The sequence below is a fragment of the Sphaeramia orbicularis genome, chromosome 3 (assembly GCF_902148855.1).
Source record: "Sphaeramia orbicularis chromosome 3, fSphaOr1.1, whole genome shotgun sequence".
Classification (NCBI taxonomy): Eukaryota; Metazoa; Chordata; class Actinopteri; order Kurtiformes; family Apogonidae; genus Sphaeramia; species Sphaeramia orbicularis.
The window spans coordinates 48053844-48077618 of record NC_043959.1 but is presented as its reverse complement, the minus strand read 5'-3'; the positions used below and the strand labels follow the sequence as shown (position 1 = coordinate 48077618).

At 42.7% G+C, this 23775-nt stretch overlaps 1 protein-coding gene across 2 annotated transcripts in view; it reads right to left on the bottom strand.

Annotated features, from left to right (window-relative positions):
• Positions 1-23775, bottom strand: part of zfhx3b (zinc finger homeobox 3b) — a 288910-nt gene that overhangs the window by 84926 nt on the left and 180209 nt on the right. For both annotated transcript variants that reach the window (XM_030127560.1, XM_030127569.1), the window contains 2 exons: positions 2262-4778; positions 1543-2122 (listed from right to left, as the gene is read on the bottom strand). In XM_030127560.1, coding sequence (XP_029983420.1) covers positions 1543-2122; positions 2262-4742 — 3061 coding nt within the window. In that variant the 5' untranslated portion in view covers positions 4743-4778. The remainder of the gene's footprint in view (positions 1-1542; positions 2123-2261; positions 4779-23775) is intronic.

Sequence of the window (23775 nt, the reverse complement as noted above, 5' to 3'; positions counted from 1 at the left end):
GCTCAGGTCAACATTTACTATCTTTCTCTTTCTCAATACACTCAAAACTCCACTGTAAGAGCACTAAAGAGCTCGTATCACTTTAGCCGATTGGTCAGGGGATGCCTATTCAAGGCAGATATTGTAGGAGATCTTGGACCTTGTGTACTATAGTTGTAGTAAACTGTGCAAATAGATATACAAATAATGCATAACATTTGTAAGATGACCACTTTAAGTGACTGAGGACGACACCACTATGGTTTATAGTCCCAGAGTGTGTCATGATTGCCTTCCCTGTAACATGCTTATTAAAACTCACCTCACAGGAAAATGAACCAGATGGCAAAAAAGGGGAGAAGAATTAGTCACAGCAATCAATTCTTGTTTGTGTCTTTGAACTGGCAACAGTTAAAGACAAGTCTGTGCAAACTTTGAGGTTGGAGCTAGCATGCCTAACACTGCACTATGAGGCTAAATTACCCATGCTGAGACCTCTAATATACTTTTTCTGACCAAGATCAAATTTATAGCAGCAAATACAAAAGTTGGAAAAAAGTAAAACTCCATTCCTGAACTTCAGCAGCAGTTTGGGAACAATGGCTGAGGCTGGCTGCCTGAGGTAGAGGGCAGTGAAAATACAGTTATTTGACTCTCTAATCCACTTTTTGTGAGAAAAATTAAGTATTTCACACAAAAAAACATCCAGTCAATATTCTGGGGATATGGGGTGCCTCATTAGGTAAAGTGTATGTAAAGCATATACCATGTAGGTCCTGACTGCAGTAGCCAGACCTTTGGTTCATGTCAGTCCCCCTTTGTCCATGTGTGTGTGTGTTTGTGTGTGTGTGTATATATATATATATATAATAAAATATGGTGTCAGATATCCATGTTGCGGCCTATGACAGAGGATGAACATGATGTATTGCCCTGCATGCTGTTTACTTTAGTTCTAAGTATACATTTGTAAATGACACCAATCAGAAGACTGGTCTTTAGCACTTAAATGTTTTACAGTAAACATGAGATTAAAGTATTAAGCACAGATCTACTGACATGTGAACTATCAGTGAGGGAGCACAGATATATACACCCTTGTAAATTTGTTTCAAATGGATCCGCTTTCTTTTATGACTGCTTCTTTATATTACAGTGGCACTCATCTGAAGTGGGAACATGAAGGTCAATAGGGAAGCCAAACCACAGGTCAAGACAGAGAAAGCCAAGACCAGTTACAGGAATAGAGAGTGGCAAGAAATAGATATTCCCACTTATCATATAAATAAAATCCTTAGTGCATCCAAACGAGCTGCACTTTAACTTTTACTTTATAAAATACTGTAAGATTTGGCAATTGTGTTTTTAATCCTATATGTACCTCATTACTTATTTTGTTGTGTACTGTAATATGTTGTGCATTTGTTGTTAATGTGCACTACTCATCACCTGGAATTATCATACTGAGCTTTTTTGTGAGTAAATCAAGTGTAAGTCAAGTGAGTGTATTTTTCATGATCATAGTCTTCTGACAGTAAGACAGGGAAATGGGTTCGAACTCACCAAGTGCTGGAGTCAAGGCAGCCATGTTAGGATCCAAGTGAAAGCTTCCCATCAAGAACTGGGCTTCAGCTCCAGCGGGGTCTATCTTGAGGCCTGGTGGAAGGCTCATATTCTGGGTAAGGTAGTATTGGTAAAGCTCAGCTTCAGATGGTGAAGGCATAGCTCCCAGGCCTAGCCGGCCATGCTGCATCTGTGTCACATTCTGCTGTAACAGCATCATGTTGTGCATGTGCTTCTCACTGGTCATGTGGATACGCAGGTTTCTTGCCACATTGGTCTCGTAGTCACAAACCTCACACCGCCAAGTAGGTTTGCTCTTCGGCTTGGTCGGTGAGGGGGCCCCACACGGTCCAGCCATATGGGTGGAGGACTGTGTAGGGTGGTGATGGGGAGGGTGGTGGCTACTGGCCTGTGTCACTGAAGGGACAGCCACCACTCCTCCTGGGGCATGTCCAAACACCTGGTCCTGTGCAGTGGCCAGAGACCCTCCATTCTGCAGTGTCTGCATATTGTTCAGGTGCTTGTCGGACTGCATGTGGATGCTTAGGTTGCCCTTCGTGGTGGTTGAGTAGTTACACACCTGGAATATAGGACATGTCTTGAATTGCACTGAATGATTATTGGAATATCCCATAATTATCAATTACGTGCATCTTCAAATCAGCAAAACAAAAACAACTTTGAGATTTTAACCATAAAAATTTGTCTTTTATACATACCTCACACCGGAAGGGCTTGTATCCACAGGTATAGCTTTCTCCGCGAGCCAAACGAGGGTGGCTCTGCCCACTGCTGCAGTATACACAGGAGCCTCCAGAATCTGGGTGCTTCTCTTTCATGTGGGCTTCCAATGTCTGCTGGTACTTGTAATGCCAATTGCATTTAGGACATTTGAGTGTCTTGCACGAGTTGCGCGAGTGCATCATGGTCATGTGACCACCCAAGGAGCGCGACGACCCAAGAACGGTGTCACATTTGGGGCATTCTACCCCACTTCCTCCACTGCCACCAGGCCCATGGTTCTGTGAACATTCACCCATACCGGTAATGTCACAGGGGCCCCCTGTGAGGGGGTGGGAGTGGCCATGAGATGAAGGGTGGAGGTGATGATGATGGTGGTGCATGTGGTGATGGTGCAGAAGGGATCCATTTTCCTCCTCTCCCTCTGCCGGGCAATCATTTGGTTCTGGAGCTGTGGCACTATCTCGATTGGCACTTTCATCAGCAGCAGCATTGGAGGACAGAGGTGAGGAGGAAGTGCCAGCAGTGTCATCCTCGCTCCTTCTGACGGCAGTTGCCGCCAATGCCATGGGTACAGTGGGCCCTTGGCAGTTAAAGCTCAGTGGGAGCTCTGAGGTCCTCCCCCCACTTTCTGCAGCTGACCCCTCTTCCTTGACAGAGGAGGAAGTGGAAGCAAGGGCTTTGCTGTTGAGTGTGGAACTGACCGCAGAGGTGCAGGCAGAAGGCTGGAGAGCGCTACTAGGCATTAATAAAGGAGATTTGGAAATGCTTTGGTTTGAGACAGCTGGTTCCCCCGCTTCATCCCCGCCGCTGCTACTGTTACCACCACAGACCAATGCAGTGCTTTCTGCCTCCACCTCATCTTCCTCCTCCCCTAATAACAGTTCCTCTTCTTCTTCTGAGCCCCCAGTCTGGCTCAATAGGTGTGCCTTGCTTTCACGTCCCTCAATGTCCCCATCCTCTCCCTTGCATGCCACCTCTTTTCCTGCAGGCTCCTCTGTTCTCCCTCCCTTTTTGGGCAGGGCACTGGAGTCTTTGGCAGAGCCTGGGGATGAGGTAAGAGTGGATGCTTTGGGAATATTTAACCCTCCAAGAGAGAGGACTGAGCTAAGTGGGGTTTGTTGCTGCTGTTGTTGCTGGAGGCTAGAGTCAGAGTCTTTGTTCAGGAGGGTCTCGCTACCCCCACTGCTGCTTCCAGGCTCCAGATGGACACCACTAAATGTGCCGTAGAAGCTCTGGCCAGAGTTAATAGGAAGCAGGGTAGGTGGCAGAGGAGTGCTCTTGTTTTTTGGTTCCAGGAAACTAATGAGGGGTTCTTTGTCCTTCCCAATGCCCTGGATAATGGCAGATGCATGCTTGTCCCCTAGAAGCCGCCGCTCGTCCTCACACAGTGTCATGCGATGGTCATGGACGGCATGTGTGGCAAAGGAACGCGCATAGCCAAAGGACAGCTTGCAGAGAAAACACATGAGAATTGGCTTACCCTTGCCATAAAGGGCCAAGCCATCAAATTTGGAGAAATCCACGTTGTTGGGAACATCTTTGGATACACAGGACTTCTTGGCAGACCCATCGCTGTTTAGGTAATCCTTGTTGCTTTTGTGCCGCACATCAAAAACACGGAAACTGTGCAGGACAGGGCTGAGGCCTGCCATGGTTGAGGTATTGGGGAAACCTTGGTCTGAATTGCCAAACCACTTCCCGAAGGATGAGGCTATGTGGAACGTGTTGATGATCTGAGGGTAGACTGAGGATGAAGTCCCAGCAGGTTCCCCCGGTTTTCCCCCACTGGTGAGAGAGTTTGTGGGAAGCAGGTTGGGTACCATACCCCCACCACTTTGGATCAACTGACTGAGGCTCTCTACAATGTAGGCTGAGCCATCTGGCTGGTAGACTATCTCTCCAGCCAGGTTCTCCACATCACTACTCTCCTCTTCCTCCTCCTCCTCTCCTTCCTCACTTCCACTCTCAGGCGCTCCCTGATGCCGTGTTGGCTGATGTCGTAGAAGTGCGGGCATGCCTCCTCCTCCCCCTGGAGCCATAGGAACCCCAGGAAAGGGTTGAAGACTTGGAAAACAGCTGTCAATCTCCATTTCATCCAAGTCTTCCAATTCTTCGTCTTCTCCACAGCTCACTCCCTCTTGCTCTTCCTCCTCGAGACCCTCTCTTCTGGAATGCAGCTGGCCTGCGGCAGAACTATCCCGTTGGGTTTGGGGTGACGTCTGTTTTGGCTGCTGCTGGGACTGTAGTTCTCTCACCCCCTCATGAGGTGTACTGGGGATTTGGGGTTGAGAAGGGTAGGGGGTTGAGAGGGACAGGGGGTCCAAGGAAGAGGCCTGGTTGGTGCAAGGGACCTGTGAGCTAGAATGATCGTTCCAGGGCTGTGGTGGTTGCTGCTGCTGGGAGGAGCCAAGCCCATCGTCTGTCCCAGAAACTACGGGAGACTCACAGCTGTCCATGCTTATGCCTACATGAGGCGTTCATCGCATCCAGGCCTGCAGAGACACAAAAGGGAAAGGATAAGAGGTTATTGTTGTAGATGTTTAATGCCAATGAAGATACCTATACATCGCAGAGGTAAGACATTATTCACCATGCCAGTGATGGAAACCTAAATATTTATATCACTTAAATAAGATATTACTATACTTATTATGAAAAGATCAAATACCAAAAATAAAAAGAGGGACACTATGTTTGGGAACGTTAAAAGAAGAAAATCAAATGTATGGCGCACTGGGTGAGAGACAAAAGTCTGAGATATAATTGGAAAAATGACACCGTGCTCATTACACTAGATTAGGTACTTAAACACAATACCTGAGACAAGCACTAATAAGCCGTCCATGATTCATCTTCCTGCCATATCAGGAAGGTACCATCTTTTATCTTCACCTTCCAAACAACACCCCTAATCTTATATTCTGCAAATCCTACATCCGTTTTTAATTAACTTGCAGTCAGAAAAAAGGAGAAACAGGCTAACTTAATGGATCAAATAGATTCGTTGTGAGATAATTAGACACTGAGAAGCCACCCATCAGCACACGGTACATTTACATAACTAGAGGAGAAAGGAACAACTGAAATGCATCTCAAAAAAAGACAGTATCACCATTATCACTCCATCTTCAAGTTGTGTGCATAGATTTATACAGAAATACATGACTGGGTATGAAATCTAAATGTGTGAAGTCTAACCACAGCAATAAAAGGTGGTATTTTCTATGAGCCCAAAATACATAAGCTTGGTTGGGACTTCACTGCAGCTGTGTTTAGATCTGGCATCCAATAACCTCTATGCTCAGCCTGGTTTCAAACACTCCAGCCATCCTTCGTCTCTGAAATAATAAATGGGAGCTGAGCTTTCGGGAGCTGGCCATGCCCCGAGCATCTGAGAGGCCCAACACAGGCTGCAATTTAGAGCGCAGAAGAGATAAAATGATAGCACACGATACTGCTGAGCTAATAATTTTATTAAAGGGATGCAGCCAACATTGATTAAAGGGGGCAATCGGGCTGAAACCAATAACTCTGGGCTGCCCTTTAACCTGCTAGTGCTGAATATTACATGAGCAAAGTTTCCCGGCACCAAGCTCACTGCCATGTCCCAGCTGATTAGCACATTCACTGCTTGCACTTGATTTATTTACTTATTTACTTAGGGATGCAAATTTCAGCTGTGATCAGAATAGAGTCTACCCCCACACCCTAACATATTAACCACTGAGGGAGAGGAGAGATTGATAATGTCTGTCTGCTTCTTCATGAATGTCTGATGAAGAGCCCCCCCCCCCCCAACGTAATATGCCTGAGACCTCTGGCCTATATGCTCTCATACTACTAAAATAAGACACACCTATAATGATGTTACATTTAAACCTTGAAGAGCACACTGTAGACGAGGTAATAATGAAAGAGCATATCTTACAAATTATTTTGAATAATGAAATAAAGAGGAAAAATACAGCCCTAGATATGACTATGTAACTGTCAGAGCAATTATTAAGTCAAAATATAAGGTTAAAACAATTTTGTAATAAATACTTTCTAAAACTGTGTCAGTACAATCCACAAGAATGTTTTGTTTACACTCCAGAAAAGCCAACCCGGCACCCCTAGTCTTGCTTTGCATATGAAATGAAAGATACTAGACTGGCTGGCTTATTAACAAGATTGCTTCATGCAGCCAGACATGATTTAGGGATGGCTGCCATACTGAGTGAGGGGATACTAGCTCTAGTAGTCTGTATTTATTATCTGCTCCATTAATAAGGGCTATGAGCTCAACAGCTATTTCACACAAATGGACCAAGGGTGGAGAGAATAATGCAAAAATATCATGTCAAACAGGCCGTGATTCCTCAAATGAAAAGCATGTGGATCAACCGGAGGAAATGGAATGAAAAAAGCAGAAAATGTGACTTTGTGTCAGGAAAAAGCCTTCACGTGTCCTGTCTGAACATGGAGCGTTTCACACCTTGTTCCTGTAATCTGCTCTATCAGCCCCTCCTCCAGTTTCCACTGCCTGTCTCGACCAGGCCTGGGCACACAGGGCCCACATACAAACTAGTTGTTAAGACTTCTACACAATGACCTCTAAAGTTTTCTGCTCTCATCTTTGCCTTGATGATCACACTGTACTCCGTTCATGTGCCCATCCATTTACATTACTGCTGGAAGATACCTGAGGCAATTAGCAGTAGAAAGGATAACACGATGACTCTTGATCAGTGCTGGGGCTATGAGCAAACTTGGTGTGTCCACTGCTTACAGAAAACAGGATTGCCCTTTAAAATCAAGATGGTGTAATTCAATAACCTGCAGTGGTTACTGATGAGCAATGGGATTGTCTGGAGTCGGCAAGTCGCAGATGGGCCAACTGATATAACGCTGTTTGTCTCTCGGAGGTCTGCCTGGCTCAGTGACACCTGTTTAAAGCAGGAAAAGCTTTAATCTCTGGGAGGCACTAAACAAGTCCAGGAGACAGACAAAGAGACGCGGTCGAAGAAGAGGGGAAGTGGAGGAGGTTTGCGTCTCTGTGTGCTGACTGTGTTAATAACCACAAATCAAAATGATGGAGCAGCCCACTAAAGGTGACTACTACTAAGTGGTATTATGATGTTACACAGTATACAAAAAAAATTGTATACTAGCTTTACTACTGACTTCAACAAAATGTGGGTGATCCTGCCATGGCCTCTGCCCCTGTGCTGTATTGTAATTTTGAATGTGGGCCGACTGAGCTGACAAGAACCAGGCTGTATGAAGCCAAAACAAACCTTAGCTGACAATAAGAGATAATCAGAGGGAAGAAAGGCTGGATTCCTGACGTGATCTGAGGGAGAGGATCCCAATGTGTGAACTCTTCCTGAAAGCACAACTCAAACTCCTATCCACCTGCCTTCAAAGACTCTATACCAGGGTCTCCCTCTTCTGTCTCTCTATTCTCTAGCAAAAAAAAAACAAAAAAAAAAAAAACAGTCACACACCACTTCTTTTCACCACCCTCACAAACCAGATAAGGTTTATCCTTGTGAAAAAGACCTCAGTACTAATGAACACTGCAGGAGAACAGGTCTGGATGTCATTTGGAAGGGATGGAAAATGAGATAAGTTTTAAGTTATGGGTCCTTTCATTAGTTGGGATTTACCGGCTGACTGGGGGAGGAATTAAAAGCTAAGGAACCATCTGATTATAAGCATCCCCGATCACCTGCCTGAAGGCTTGGTCATGCCTCTAGAGGACCCTGCTCTTCAGGGTTTCCTGAGGGAATTAGCTCTGACTCAGCCCCAACTGTGAAGAGAGCTTGGCTATAGGCGTGATGCAGACCTAACCCTTACTCCTACCCACATCCATGTCTGCAATGAGGGAACACCTCTTTAAAATGGAAAAACACTGTTTCTTAATACGCCTGGAGGCCCTTTAACAATACACCAGGCCTTATTTTCTATTGTCCCTCAGTGATGTTGCCTGTCTGTGTTTGGTCTCTGAGCCATCACAGAGCCTGGCCAGCCACCGCAGGGTAAGGGGTGCTTATTGGAAAATCAATGGCGTGAACGCTAAGCAAGTTACAGGAAGATGTGGGAAGGAAGGGTTCTTATTGATAAAGCAGGGGAAGGCCTTTGATGTTGCACTAGGGACATGCTCATTGATGGGAGAACCATTGTAGTCCTCAGGCAGAGTGAGGCCTGGGCTTATCTCATAGGTTTGCTCCAATTAATCATCAATAAAGGCATGCATGCATTGGACTTATTAACATGAGTCTGTTTTAATGCCGTTCAGTGCTTAGTAAAGTGTGGATTTAACAGCATTTCCCAGTGAGCAAAATCGCAGTTGAAACACTTATATAATATAATTCTTTCTAACCACGCTGTTGTCTGTTCTTTGCAAAAGCTAACAGTGGTTTATGAGCGACACTTAAAACAAATATGAGTCAATTTGGTACAACTATGGTGCATGTAAACATCAGGGGTGAGCCTCAAACTGTGATTATGAATCAGTTTTGTCATTTCTTAATAAAACATTACACACAGCCACTAATACAAATCATCTGAAAGGGAAATATGCTATCTTAGTGTCTAAGATTGCTATCACAGGGTCACTTTGGGAGCTGTAAGTCAAGGAAGTTAGCCATCCCTATTGACTATGCAGAGTTATAATTACAGTATACTCGATACATGGAGCTCTTGTTGTGATGCTCAACCCTGTAAATCAGACACTTAACCATATAAAGCTTTGCTGTTCATTGGGTGTTGTAAATATTCTGTTTACCCTCCTCTGCTAATGCAGACATAAGGGAGCTCCAGTACTGCTTCAACTGCAGGAGGCAAAAAGTCACCTCAGGTCGATGGCACTCAGCCTGTAAACAGGGCTTCCCGTAAAATCAATGATCTTCAGTAGGAGCTATCAGTCTGTGGAACAGAAATAGCCGTGGCTGTGTTGAGTCTGAGGCGGGGAAGAACAGAGCTGTGTGTTTACATGAGTGTGTGTGAGTAAAGAGGGTCAGCCACTAGCACAACTGGAAGTATTTCTCACAGATAGCAGAACTGAGGCGTTCGGCTTATGTTATGGTACAGCAAGTGAAAACCTAGAAACGAAGGCTGCTGTGGGGACCAGACTACAGTTCCCAGAATGCATAACTGGTATTTTATATGTACTTTCTGAATCAAATATCTAAATAAGTGTTGGAATAAATATATCACTAACAGCTAAAATAATCCTTGCTGATTATAATATGAGCAAACTGAAATACCCAAGAGGCAATGTACTGATTGTTCTTGTTTCACAGCATTCAATTTTAGTAACCATTTTGCACTAGCAACACTGGCCAGAGAAAGCAAAATTGATTTGTTTATAGTATCAATTGCCTCCTTTGTTAATAGACTTGAAATAGAACCTTGAAAATGATTTTACCCTTTACGCAACACCATCAAATTTTGCTAATCCATTTCGTGCTGCAGAACGGAAGAAAAGTGATTTAAGACAAAACGGCAATGAAATTACAGTGCAGAACTGTATGTTGTTCATGCACAGGACAGTCTGATTAAATGATGTGATCGGAGTACAGCTAACTTCCAAAACCATCTAGCGGGGATTTACACATGGTGCTAGATTGTTTCCTCAGTTTTGGAGGGTGTGATAGAAACAGCGTGCTGGTGTAATTAGAAGTAGTTAATTAGCTGTGGGTTAATTACTGGGTTCTGCAGAGTGTTGGTGAAAAACCTGGTGGGGTGGCAAAGCAAAGGGAAGCAGCGAACACACAGCAGGAAACTCCCAGTCTCTCGCCAATTAACAACCAGCATGGGGGGGCTTCTGTGGTAGACTTGGAGTACAAGTGGGAGAAGGTTTATATCATTTCACTCACATCTCAGTATAGAGAAAGAAATTAAGCGAAAGCCGATAAAATACATTCTATTTAAAGAGCAGTCACTTCCCTCTTACTGCAGTTTTCACAAAGTAAGCCCAAAAGTCACACTGCATTTTGTGTAATACTATTATTATATTTTTATAGAATATCAATGATATTATCATGAAAATTACATCCAGGTTTCTAAAAAATGCCAGATTAAAAATGAAAGAGTCCGGACTATTTCAATTACTCTGAAAGTAACTTCTTATTACAGCAGCCACAAGCTATCTTTCTTCATTTAAACAAAAAAAAACAAAAAAAAAACTGAAAGACTCACTGTATTATTTTCCTGTTAAGTCCCATGTGGTTTGTTTAGAAAGCTTTGTAATTTATAAGAGCATAAATTACCCTTGGAATTAAGGTATTGATGTATAATGAGAGAAAGGCTATCGGGCAAAAACTAACGTTCACCCCAGGCAACAAAGTGCACAGAGCACACACACAGTATATACTTGTACACAGTGGGGTGTCTGTAAAATTGCAAGTGATGGAAAAAAGACAGAGAGACAGTGAAAGCAAAAGAAATGAGAGATTTCTTTAGCTTCTAGCTGTGACTTTCAAATACTTATCAGATTAGTTAGATACACATCCGCCATTTCTGCTCAATTTTAGACCAACAGACATGGATATTAAATGATTTGCAACAGTCTGACATGGAACCTCACATATTTTGCATGCAGTGCTGACTTTCCCATAGTGTGGAATGCAGGAACGCTGAGAGGACACTTGATACTTTGTACACTGGTCTGCCTGGCACTAATCAATCACAAGACAACATACTGATTATGATCTTTGGGAAGATGTAAAACATTTTAAAATCCCAGGAAGATATTAGTAGATAAACAGTTTGTATGTATAGGCTCTTTTGTGGTATTTGCAGATTAGCAGGAAAGTGTATAGGAAGATAGACACAGAGAAAAAGAGATTAGGGTAAGAACTTGAGAGAAATGGAGAGAGCTAAAGACACGTGTCCAATGAAAGGTCAGGGACAAGGGGAAAATGTGCTGATCAAAGTCTTCAAGCCCCAGGACCTTCATTTCTACTAATTATCAAATCTGCCCCTATTTATATCTGCGGGAAGCAGACGTTCTCTCAGGAGAGGATGGAAGTGAAATCTGCTAACTACAGTACTTTCAGGGCTTCTGTTTGCTCTAACTCCATTTCATTTACTCTGTAGTAAGAGGATGAGGGTGGTAGAGGTGGTGAACAGAACCAATGACCACAAAGTGTTTGGGAATGGGAATGTTTCTGTCATGAAAAAAGAAGACAGAACAGCATACAGAAAATTACAGCACTGAACAAAATGTGAAATATAGAATCACTCTACACTGAAAGGTTGGGAAGTGATCTATGTTGTTTTAGAAGACAACTGTCTAACAAGCCAGCCTTACACAAACATGTACCAAAACACACACACCTTTACAGCAGCGTTACTGCAGTTAAGGCAAGCCAACTACACACAGTTGTTAAAATGATCAATACCATTGAAATATTAAACCTAAAGAAGCCACATTATTGATTGGAAGCCCAATGATAAAACGGTTTATTATCACAATCGTGGGGGTTTATGTAAATGTTTTGGAGAGACCATCAGCTGTCCAACAAACATGTACAAACCTCTGCCCCCCCTTGCAAACCACAACCCACCCACCACTCAGCTTTGCAGCTTTACCCTGCCATTCACAACCCAAGGGATTTGATGGACTGGGGTGAACAGGAAAATGTCATTACCATTACTTCTACTTCCATGACGGATGGCAGACTCATACAGAGCCAATGGTATCAAAAAGGTGCAAATAAAAAACAAAAAAAGAAATCTGGCCCACAAAAAAGCTTAGTAACTCTGTGCTATTTTTTGCTGAAGTGCTTCTCACAAAGTGAAGCAGCACTTCATGCAGAGATCATGTCTTAACAGACAAAGAGGGAACATGGATATCATGTCTGTAATCCTGGGCCTATCTGTATGAACTGGAAAACAAATACCTTAGTAATGACCCAGTCCTGCACCTGGTAAAACACAGGGTTTACTAGCACCTGGAATTAGACAAATATCCACTGGAGAGCATTCTTAAAGTGACACACTCTGTTAGCAAATTCTAAAAGGAGTTTTTAGATGACACAAATACAATGAATAATACTGTAAATGGTCTAGTAGACTGGGCCATACATCAGGTGAAGAAGTACATCTATAGAGTGACTGTAAAAAGCACAGTATTTCAGTGGTTAGATGGGTCATTTACACTGATATGCTGAGATGATTTCAGGCAAAAAGATGCTTAGCAGTCCAAGAAGGTGAAGTGGCAGTGCCACAGGCCAGGGTTAAACCCAGTGTTCGGTTAAACGTCTAAACCTGAGTAGGGTGATAAGATCCCTTTTAGAAGGTATGTGAAGGCCAAATGACTAGGAAACCTGAGTAATGTGAATGAAAGCTGTCTGGGTTGAGAGCAGAGATGTGGAAAGTCATCAAGTATGTGTGTGGAAAATGGAAACCTATTATCTCTTTTAAACACTTCATATTGAGCAGTGGTTTAGTCCCATTCATTCTTCAGCTAGTATGTGCATGCACATAGATACACATCTCCCACTGTATGAGTGACTACAAACTTAGACACACATGCACAAAACATGCACATAGAGGAGAGATTAGAGGGTGTCCCAGTGAAACCATTCTGTGGAAATTATTTCTTTGCAGAAAAAAGGCATGAAAGCCAATGGTGACCTGGCCTCTAATTCTAGAGTAGGATATCCTGGATAAATAATTAGAGGGTTTCTTTGAAGACCTCGCACAGCCGAACCATTCACTCTCCACTTCACATTTGCTAAAGTCATTAATGACAAAGATTTAGAGAGGAAAAGCGAAAATCTTTCTGGTACACAAATACTTTTTTTTTTATGAGGCCTGGCCCAAATTCCTCTCTGCTTAGTTGAAGTCCTTACCCTGGGAAAGAACTGCACCCGTTTTAAACAATAAACCTCTGGGGAAAAGTGTTTTCTATTCCTCCCCTTCCCCCACTGCATTATGAGAGTTAATAAAGTTAAAAGAATAATGCACTCTGTATTTTAAAAGAGGAAGTGAAGAACATGTGATGGGGCACTGGATGTCAAAAGAGACAGGAAAAACAAAGCAAAACAGAGACAATAGTCTCATATATTCGAAAAACAAAGACACCTTTATATTTTGAGTATGACAAAAGTGTGCAATAGAAAACCTGCTCAGATGGTGCATACTTTACTCTAATGATGTCTAATGCACCAATATCCTCTTGTTGTGTACCAGCAGCAAACATCTTTAGTTAGTATTTACTCACACTTTGTGCAACCAGTGCAGCTAGGAAGGCTCATTTCTGATGAAGATATGAACAGAAAATCCAACAAGTGAAATTACATTTATCATATTCAAATAACTGTCATTCCTTTCCAATGTAATATACAAGAAGTGACACTCAAGTGCTGGAACATCTTGTCAGTGTATAATTGAGGAAAAAATGAGCAACTACAGTGTTTTTTGTGAAATTATGCACATTGAGCACAAGTATATGTGACAAAGGGAATCTCTACACTTAAGAACACAAATAAAATTGATCTTCATTTAGTCATGTTTAAAGGAGAGCAAAACTTGCCCTATGGTTTACAAGGACAGATTCCAAGGCAAACCCTGGAAGGTGATGTGCATTCTTTCTAAGTAGAGCTGTGATGAGGAACTGTCAACAGAGGAAAAAGGAAGAAAAACAAAAAGAAAACTTGTTAAATGTATAACAAGGTGGCCTGGAGGGCAATGCTGAAAGACACCTCAGCACTTGACTCTGAAGTGTGCAAGGAACATCAAACAGCCTTTCTGTAGCTACGTTGAGCACTGACATAGCCGACCACAGTGTTCAGAGACCCCTGTGTGAAGAAAACACTTCAGTTTGGCAGGAAATATAGAGGCAAAATGTGACTAAAAGACAACTGCTCTTCTCAATAGTAATCATAAGTGTTGTAACAAATCTGAGCCACATATGCTACCTCCAGGGAAACCTGTCTAACATGAGGAAAAGCTGCTGTCATCAAACTTAAATCTTAAACAGAATAACCCCATTCTAAAATGAAACAGCAAACAGTGAAGCAGATCCTATTAGATAATGTCTACACAAATTGTATAGCTGGAAGCTGTGTATCTGGCACAGAGAGAAACACCGCAGAACCTGCTCAGCAGCTGAAAGAAAATCGACAAATATAAGACCATTAAAGCTGTTAGCAGCTCAGCCAAAACTTGGCAAGGTGGTGTCCACAAATGTCTCGGCACTTTGATGTGGGGATGAGTGGGGGAGGGACAGGTGGTCATGGACTGGAAATATTCACAAAAAAGTCTCTCTCTCCGGGTAGGGAGAAAAAGGCAGCTAAAACTGAGAAATGAGAGGTAGCATAAAGCAGAAACTTGTGTAATATTTTAAGAAATGGGGAGAGCGTTAAGAAGTTTCTCTTCTTCCTCTCTTTTCCTGGCTTGGTCTGAGTGTTGTGACAGCTACAGTGCAGTGGAGCTATATTTGAGAAAGACCAGCCTTCTGCCCCCCATCTCCACACACACTGTAGCCCTTGTTCATCTGCCTTAATGAAATGGCCACATGCCTCCTCTCATCCTAGAGCTGCTTGCACACTGTAGCACCTGGTAGATATAAATCAGCCCTACTGAGCTGTAGTTGGGAAGTGAGGCATTAAGCATGACATCGGCTGTCAAAGTTCAGATCGCACCGACCGCAACATCTAGTTGAACCGCTGTGGAACAGACCAGAGATCGAGAAGCAGGCCTACCATCGGCCTCTTATCTCCAGCCTCCCAGCTCTGCATGACATGGCTGCCACATCTGGGCCCCAGCTGGGCAGAAAGCCTGCTGAGCAGAGGGTAGGGGAACACTACAGCACCCACGGTAGATGGATTTATGGTAAGACTCCCTTTTAAAGGGATCAACAACCTACAAAACAGTAAATATTTAAATGGTTGTTGTTTGCTGCCTTTTGTCTTTGGACTTTCTTATCTGCGAGCTGAGGCTCATGGGTATTATTACAGTTTTTAAGTGGTGTTGATTCTATTTTGGATCCAGGAGATAAAAGTAGCTGAGGACATGGGTGTTGTGTGAATATATTGTATGTATATGCATGTGTATCTGTAGTGGAATTTTAGTCACGTGAGCTGGGGTCTGAAGGTCAAACACTGCAAAAGAACCCCCACATTTCTTAGAGGACAGGAATATATCTTCGGCACATAAGCATATGCAGACTTCCATGCATTTGGATGCATACATGTCTGGGCATATTAAAACTAGCCTGAGCCACCCTATCAACCACTCATCCCCAAAGCTTTGCTCATGAATGTTAGATACAGTATGCTCTCACTCTATACATGCATGGGATGAGTGCTAACACAAATACATAAAACAGAAAGGCATGAAGACCAGGCAGTCAAAAAGGAAAAGGTGCTATGAATAACTGAATGGAAAGGAAAAATGAAGAGAATAAAAAATTGTGTTTTGAAAGGGATTTTTGTGGGCTTTTACAGATGGGAACAGTATGATACCGTACTCTTCTCAGCTAAGATCCAAAATGTTGGGTTGACATAGAGTTAAAGGTGAAGCATCAGAGAAAAAAAGTAGGAACAGTGGTACCAGGGGTGCAGGTTCAGCCCAAGCGTACTGTAATTTACATTGCTGGGTAATTAGCGTCAGGATCAGGAGCTCAAGACGACGACAGATGCCTCTCACAGGGAAAAAGCATGCATGTGGAGAGGAATATCATTGCTCTTATGACAAATAACAGGGAGCATGTGTCAATGTGTCACACAAACTGCTATGCATACTGTACGGGCAGACAGCAGATGATTAAATTCATGCTTTAAGATAATCTTTGGCACAAGGGAGCAAAGCAAGAGAAGATCTGACTGAATGATACAGGAAACCACATGAGCCTTTAAAACTGACTGGATGGTCATCTATGTTTTACAGCAGTGTACACATCTACATGCATACACACATATGTGCATAAAAGATACCCAGAAAAAAATGTTTCATTAGATTATAACTAAGCGGCGAGGCAGTTCATTAGACTTACGAGGAAAGTAACGTAGAGAAAGATGCAGCCACATACAAAACATTAACAAAACACCTTTGCATATCATATAATATTAATAACCTCACACAAAAGGAGAGGATCTTTTTCATAGGGGGATAAATGTTAGCCTGTGAGAATAGATTCAGCAGTGTTGTGTGGTCCTTGAGATCTGCACATTTAATACACATTTAATTAATGATGTCATTGTTTTGACATTGAAAGAGCATGCCAGCAAACAAGATAAACAAGATCTACCTCTGGGAAGAGTGTTATCTGAATATTAAAGGAAACAGAAAGCTGGGATATCACAAGCAAAGCTCTTTGAATCTTAACCTTGGACCTTCTGACAGTGCTATTTAAAACCCCATGAACAGGGAACATGTTACACTCAGCACCAAACTGCCAGCCTTGCACCATGCTGCGTGTGTGACACACAAGTGTCCATTTGTAAGGCTAAACGTATGAATAAATAGCAGCCAAATATAGTGCCATATTGTGAATGAATTCTCACTATGGAGCAGTGAGTTTTCACTCAGACTGCCATGCAGGCATACTGGGCATAGCCAAGAGTCATTACACATGCCAACTGGGAATAAAGCCATAATGCTGCTAGAATCAACATAGTGAAAAAGATGAACACACACAACAAAACACCACATAGCTACCACAGGCAGAAATAAGGCAGAAATACAAAAGTCAATAATAAAAAAAAAAAAAAAAGCTGACTTGTACATGTGTGATTTACCAAATGTGCTCATCCATGTTCGTGCACACTTCCTGGCACATGCACACAGGAAAACATGTTAGCAAGAAGGTGAGAATTAGAGCAGGGCCAACTGGCTCACCCTGAAAGTTCAAGTTGAGTGCCACAACAAATTACAAGCTGACAGCTTAAATTATCCCCAGTACGTGTTTCTTACAATGTATATATGTTGGAGTTTGCTAAGGCAGTTGCATTCAGACAGCTGCTCTGGATGAGGTATTTACATGTCAAGTGTTGTCTTTGTAAAAAAAAACCCAAAAAACTACATCATCTCCCTTCAGCTAGCCTGACCAATGACCTCGGACTCACGACCCACTTTATATTGTCGATGATGGAACCCCCCCAGCCCATCTACAACAGATGCCTCCATATTTTAGCTGTGAGGAGGGAGAGTGATAGGGGGAGTGTAAAATGAGAGGGTGACTAATTAGTTCATAACCTGTAATTGGGAAGATGTAATATGAGTGGACTCACAGATGCCAGGTGCACCTTATGGAGGTGGGGCAGCGGTTTGCCCTTTGACTGGCTACAAGGCAGTGAGTGTGTGTTGGTGTGACTGCATGCAAGCAGGATTAGATGAAGAGGGAAAACAACCCCTCTTTAGCAATGGCCCCCAATGAATACACTTTAGGTGTGGCGTGTGCATATTAGGTGCTTAAAACCACATAAAAGTCCATGTACTGAAACTCGTCACAACACAGCACAGCCACGCCCAATGCAAATAGGCCCATACGTACAGCTACACTCTCAAACACACACACACACACACACAATACAACTACAGCTTCATGTCCATGGGCAATTTTTATAATCTTCTACAGGGAGTAAGAAATCTGCAGCTCAACATTTTCTCATGGTTCACATGTTGGGTCAATGTGATCAATGTGCTCATGGCCCACCTAGCCAATACTACACAACTCCCAATCAATGTAATGGGGCTTGAGTGTTAATTGGGACAGACAGAGGAGGGGAGTGATAAAGCATGATGCACTTTTTGCAGAAGCATCACAAATGCTGTACAAGGTCTTAATGAAAGCTGCATAATGTTGACAACCTTGTTTAAATTGTTTTTTTAAAAACATGTTTAGTACAAAAAAGAGGATTAAGTGTGTGTTGAGGTAATAAAAATATTGGGTATTTGACAGAACATCTGTTTGTCTTGGACATCACCATATGATTACTGGTAATTAGCCGTATCGCCTGCAGTTGTGTGGGTGCGGTCATGCATTCCCCTCTTTGGACAGGTATTTAGGAAGCACCCATAAAACACACTACTTACTTGTTATCTACTCCTACCATCCTCCTACCTTTCTTATGAGTCATATACTAGTTTCCAAGTAGGTCCCTATGCAATACTGATATTTAACTTTATGAACACAATGACACCTTGTTCCAGTCTGTAATTTAGATGACACCAACATCTGTCAGGAATGAAATTACTTAGGGTTGACCAGGGCTGGCACTGACTGTTCAACTGTGTGAATGTTTCCCTTACACAATGTAAGTAATGCAATAAGAGGTTTTCCTAGCCACTGAGCTCAGCTGAGAGAAGATACATGCTGCATATAATAGTGACCTTCACATTCTACTTTGAAAGAAACTACATTATCCTCTTCAAACAGGAAACAAATCCAACTTCTGTCCACTCAACCGTCAAGTCTAATATTTGTCAGGGAGAAAAATTGGGAAGATGTTTCTTTATAGACTGCTTTGGATGTGTAAATGTAGTAGTTAAAAGATTCAATGAAAAGACAATGCAAGCAGTAGAACAGCACTCTTTATCCAACTTATTTTTTTTGTTTTGTTTTGTTTTTTTATATGAGAATCTCAATAACTACAAAGTATGCAGAGCACAGGAAAAACCTGCCTAACAGATATTTTGTCCATCAGCTCAATGGAAGTAGGAAGGGATAGTAGAGGAAACAGCCTTTACTCTGGTAAAAACTGTTTCCCCTGTTGTTGCCTGTTGTCTTGCCCTGTTTATACAGGGCACAAGGTTAGTCAATGTGGCGCCCAGCCCAGAAAGCTGCTGCACCACAAAATACACAACGTGTTTCCACTTGATGGAGAACGTCCTATTTGCAGACCAATCTAAAAACAAATATAACCTTTTTTTAGTTTATTAGAAACAAATGAAAACTTTTTGCTTTGAGGTATTATATAAAAACTAGTCTTTACCATAATCCATCTCTCTGGACCATTAAATGGAAGTGAGGACAACTGATAGATATGTATTGATTTCCCACCGTTTTGGTGTAATTTGGCAAAGATTAATTACCATTTTCCCTCGCACTGCCAATCTTGCTGACACAATAAACACTGGTAGGTCAGAGGAAGGTCTAAAGTCAGGACACAGTCAGTCCAAAAACAAGGTGGCCCCCTCAAGACCCTGGCCCACCCCCAGCCTCTAAATTACCTAGGCTGACATCAGAGAGGGAGAGGCAAAGGCTCACTTTAGCTCTGTACTCAGGCCAGGGGCTGAGCAGGTCAAGACCTCCCCATTAGGGAGCAGGTCAAAGCCACATAACTCTTTAGGTAAGGTGAGGGTCACTGTGATGCTCTGTCCAGCCAGGGTCAACCAGAGGTCTCTGGCCACTGAGGTTCATGGCAATACAATAAAGTAATCAATCTGGCCGTTGGACCTTGTTCAATAATATACTCCCAGGCTGCACAGGGTCACCACCTGTTCCCTGGCCTCTCCTTGGACTGTCCTGGCCTCCTAAAGTGCCTTGGTCTTAGATTTCACTGTCCTGAAGAGAAACTGGAAGACCAAGGGGGACAGGGAAATCAAAACCTGGGTCTAGTCCGGCTCCACGTCAGTAAACCATGACAAACATTAGATAGTTACTAGTAGAAATTAAGGCGAAGAGCTGGACATACATTGATACAAGTCAATTAATAGTGTCAGTGTAAGTGTTAGCCTACGACCAAGGCCAAGTGTTACCACTGTAACTCTATTGGCCGTTTCCCTCTATAAACGATACCTCCATTTAAACAGACATCTAACATCCAATACTTCCTAATTGCAAGTATATGGTAACAAACTGTGTAAAGACTTAAGAGGGACAGAATATGCTTTGTCAGAGCATAGTCTAGACATGCACATACTGTAGCTGGGGAATGAAATAGACACTACTCACCACCATGAGCTGTATTCTCTTTGAGAAAGTGCAGATGCGCATTTTTCTATTGTACTTTCAGCATCATCTTTATCCCAGCCAAAATCTCCACATACACTGTATGTAGCCCCAGCAGGATACATTATTCCTGATACTGCTAATCCCTCTTTCTTCCTAATTTCTTTCAGGTTTTTGTGACACACATTGCCAGCACTGTTTCTTTCCCCTCCCCGTTCTGTTCTTCCTTCTTTGCCCTCTCACGCTCGCCATGAATGGAGGCAGACAGCATCCTTGGCGGCTGCCAGGATGAAACAGCAGTTAATTCTTGGCTGCCCTCCCTCTCTGCTTAAAGGCAGGTATAGAGTTTCCAACAGCTCCAGCTGGCTGCATACAATGGAGATCTCAGTGCACGGGCAGAGTTCCAAGCAGGTGAACAAACCTCTCCTCCTTTCCCTTATAGCCCTTATCAGTCCTCCAGCAGCAGCGCCACTAACACCCCTACACCTCAGACTCCACCAGAGTTTACCCTATCTTACTCAAATTCCAGCCGACCCAGCCCTAAGTGTAACACCATTTCCTGGCTGACAGTCCTTGCACCTTGTCTTACCAAGAAATATAAAACTGCAATGATAAGATCTGAAATAGAATCTAATGAGCTAATGAAACACTGCAGGTTCATAACCCAAGATGCTGCCCAAATACGCAGATACAAAAAATGTAGTAAGATCATTGTCTCAGTGTTTATTTCTGTCATGAGAATGATATTGTGACTTATTCTATTACTCATCTACTTTCTTACTTTTCTTCCTCAGCTCTCTTCTGCCAACAGCATGACATGTCATTAAGCAGCATAATCAGCATGCTATTTGCATACATCTGCTTTATTTTATTGATTGCTCCTCATTCATTAAGATTCAGAGTATATAATTAATGACCAACCCCCTGGTGCCACACCCTGGGGACAGCTAATTCCACTGCATACCAAGGGGATTTCAGCAGAGGGCACAAGTGGGCTTGTCACAGTGGGCACTGGGCCAGTATCAGTCCCGGTCCCCTCCCTGCCTGCGGCTGTCCTTGGTCCCAGCCAGCTCTTCTAACAAGGAGAGCCCTTCCCAGGCCGCGTTAACTAAAAGGACAATTATCTTGAGAACAATGATGCTTTTCACAGGGGCTGTGTTGTCATTAATGCGGTGGATCTGGTTACAGCAGCCAGCTTAAGCTAATTAAGGAATGCTTTCTGTGTACTCTCATTGCTTCTTAATTAAGTAAGATTCATTTCAAAATGGGGACAAACACTCACTTTTTTTTGGGATGGATGGCTGGTTGTTTTACCTTTGAACAGTGTTTGGATTCAGTTATTTGGTCAGTTATTATTTTCATATGACCAAAAACAGCTCAGAGTATTTGCATTTATATGTTACATTTCCTACATACTTGGTCTATTACACAGCCAACCAATGAAGGTATGTAGAACAATTAAACAAAGACTAATCTGATATACTAAAGTATTACGTCTCGGGATGATCAAGTATCTGCATTTCATAATAGAGCTAAGCCATAAGCACTGTTAGTTTACAGTAGGGTTATACACCTGGCCTTGTCTATGTGGCTGTGATCATGTGGTTCAGTTTGTGAAGCTTCAACTCAGTCACTGCAAGCCTTAAACTTTACCTGTCACAAACACAATTTGGATCCTGCTGTCTCCCCATCTACCTCCCCTATTAACAATGTACTCTGATTAGAAATGGCCGACAGACTGACTGACTGACAGACAAACTGAATGCTCTGGGAACAGTTGCTTTACAAAAAGACAGCTGACTCTTTCTTTCCAAGCAGCCTCCTGACCTTTTACACAGGAGAGGGCTGTTAGTCACCAGTCACTCACCACTGACTGACAACATGGGGAAAACTGAATAAGAGAGGAGAGAGGGAATGAGTGTGTGTGTGTGCGCATGTGTATGTGTAGCAGTATGAGAGACAGAGAAGTCAGGGAGTTCTGAAGTCAGGTCCTACTGAATTCTCCACATCCATGGCCGCTGTCTAAACTGGGACTGACATATGTGCAGAGGTTAAGATGACACATAAACCCATTCAAAGCCACGCATATCCTATCTAATGACATGTACTTACTGATGTCTCAAGTCTCCAAGACAATAGCTCTGGCTTACAGCTAACAGGCAGTCAGGTAACCAATCATATGCAACCTAGTATTATAAAAAAAAAAAAAAACTGGCTTCTAAGGTTATGCGTTTTTGGTATCTAAGGGGTGTGTGTGTGGTGGTTCACGCGGGAGCAAGCAAATGTGTAAACACAGACACACATGAGTGCAGGGATCTGGTTTGGCAAGGATATATGTCCTTACTTGCTGGGTATTGTGAAGGAGGTTACAGCTGTTGATTGTGATTAAAATGTAAACAAAGGTTGAGTTCAGAGAAAGGGCGAGTATGTGAGTTTGAGGGTTGATCAACCCTCACAATTCTCCACACCTACTGAAATATTTGTGTTATCAGAAACACTTACATTAACATTATTTTACCGATATAGACAATGAATTCTAATTCAGAAAACATGACATTTTATTCACTGTTTGCAAACTAAACTAATGTCAGGTCAATATAAAAAATATAAAAAACTATTATCTCCCAAAATTTTAAGATGGGCTACAAAACCATGTGAATATAGATCAACAAAATATGAGGATTTCTCTCCTCCCTCTCATACCCATGTCTGGGGTCCTCTTGACCCCATCGTGACTGCTCTGCACATCAACAGCAGCGCTGCTTCTTCCATTTAGCCAGCTTTTAGCCGCTCAACAAGAAAAATGTACTGTTTTAAGTAATCCTTGTTTGTACTGACCATAATTGATTGGGTAATCCTGGTTTAACATGCACTAAAGCCAGTGCTTAAGAATCTATTAGGAGGGCTAGCAGCTTAAAGAGGCAGGATCTATCTAATGTTGACTGCTAGATCAGTGTTTCTGTGCCTAGAGGTTGGAGGCGTTTGATGACCTCTTCTTTTCAGACCCGCTTTACTCTCCATCTCTCAGTTCTCTGGTCATTTTTGTCTTTATTAGCATTCCCTTCTCTCTCCGTCTTTAACGTCACTATGTTTCTCTGTTTTATCCCATTCAGTGCCAGAACAATGTTGGTAAGTGCCAAGGTACTGCTTAGGTTTATCTTCTGAACTCTCAAATCTCTTGGACATCTTCCATCAACCTGGTGACACAGTTCTGGTGGAGTTTGGGCTAGCTTTACCTGAAGCAACAACCTACAGACACCATGCCAAAAGTCACTGTCAACTCGACATGACACAAGCTACGCCACACACTCATCACTGTGACAACCCTGTCATAATCAATACAAATCTCTCAGAGTCAGCATGAGGAGGAGAAGTATTGTGGAACTGGAGAAACATAAAGGGAGGGGGGGAAAGGAAAGGCAGACACACTAAGTACAGGTCGTGGTGCTGTCAGTGGCTCTGTGATCCAGCATCAAGTGTGGATGTAATTGTGCACACAGAACAGTAGAGAAGGGCTAATTCCTGCACCTCTTCTGCCCTGACTGCTGTGGTTTCTAAATGACGCAGGAGGTGAGTAGGCCTCCACACACAGACAC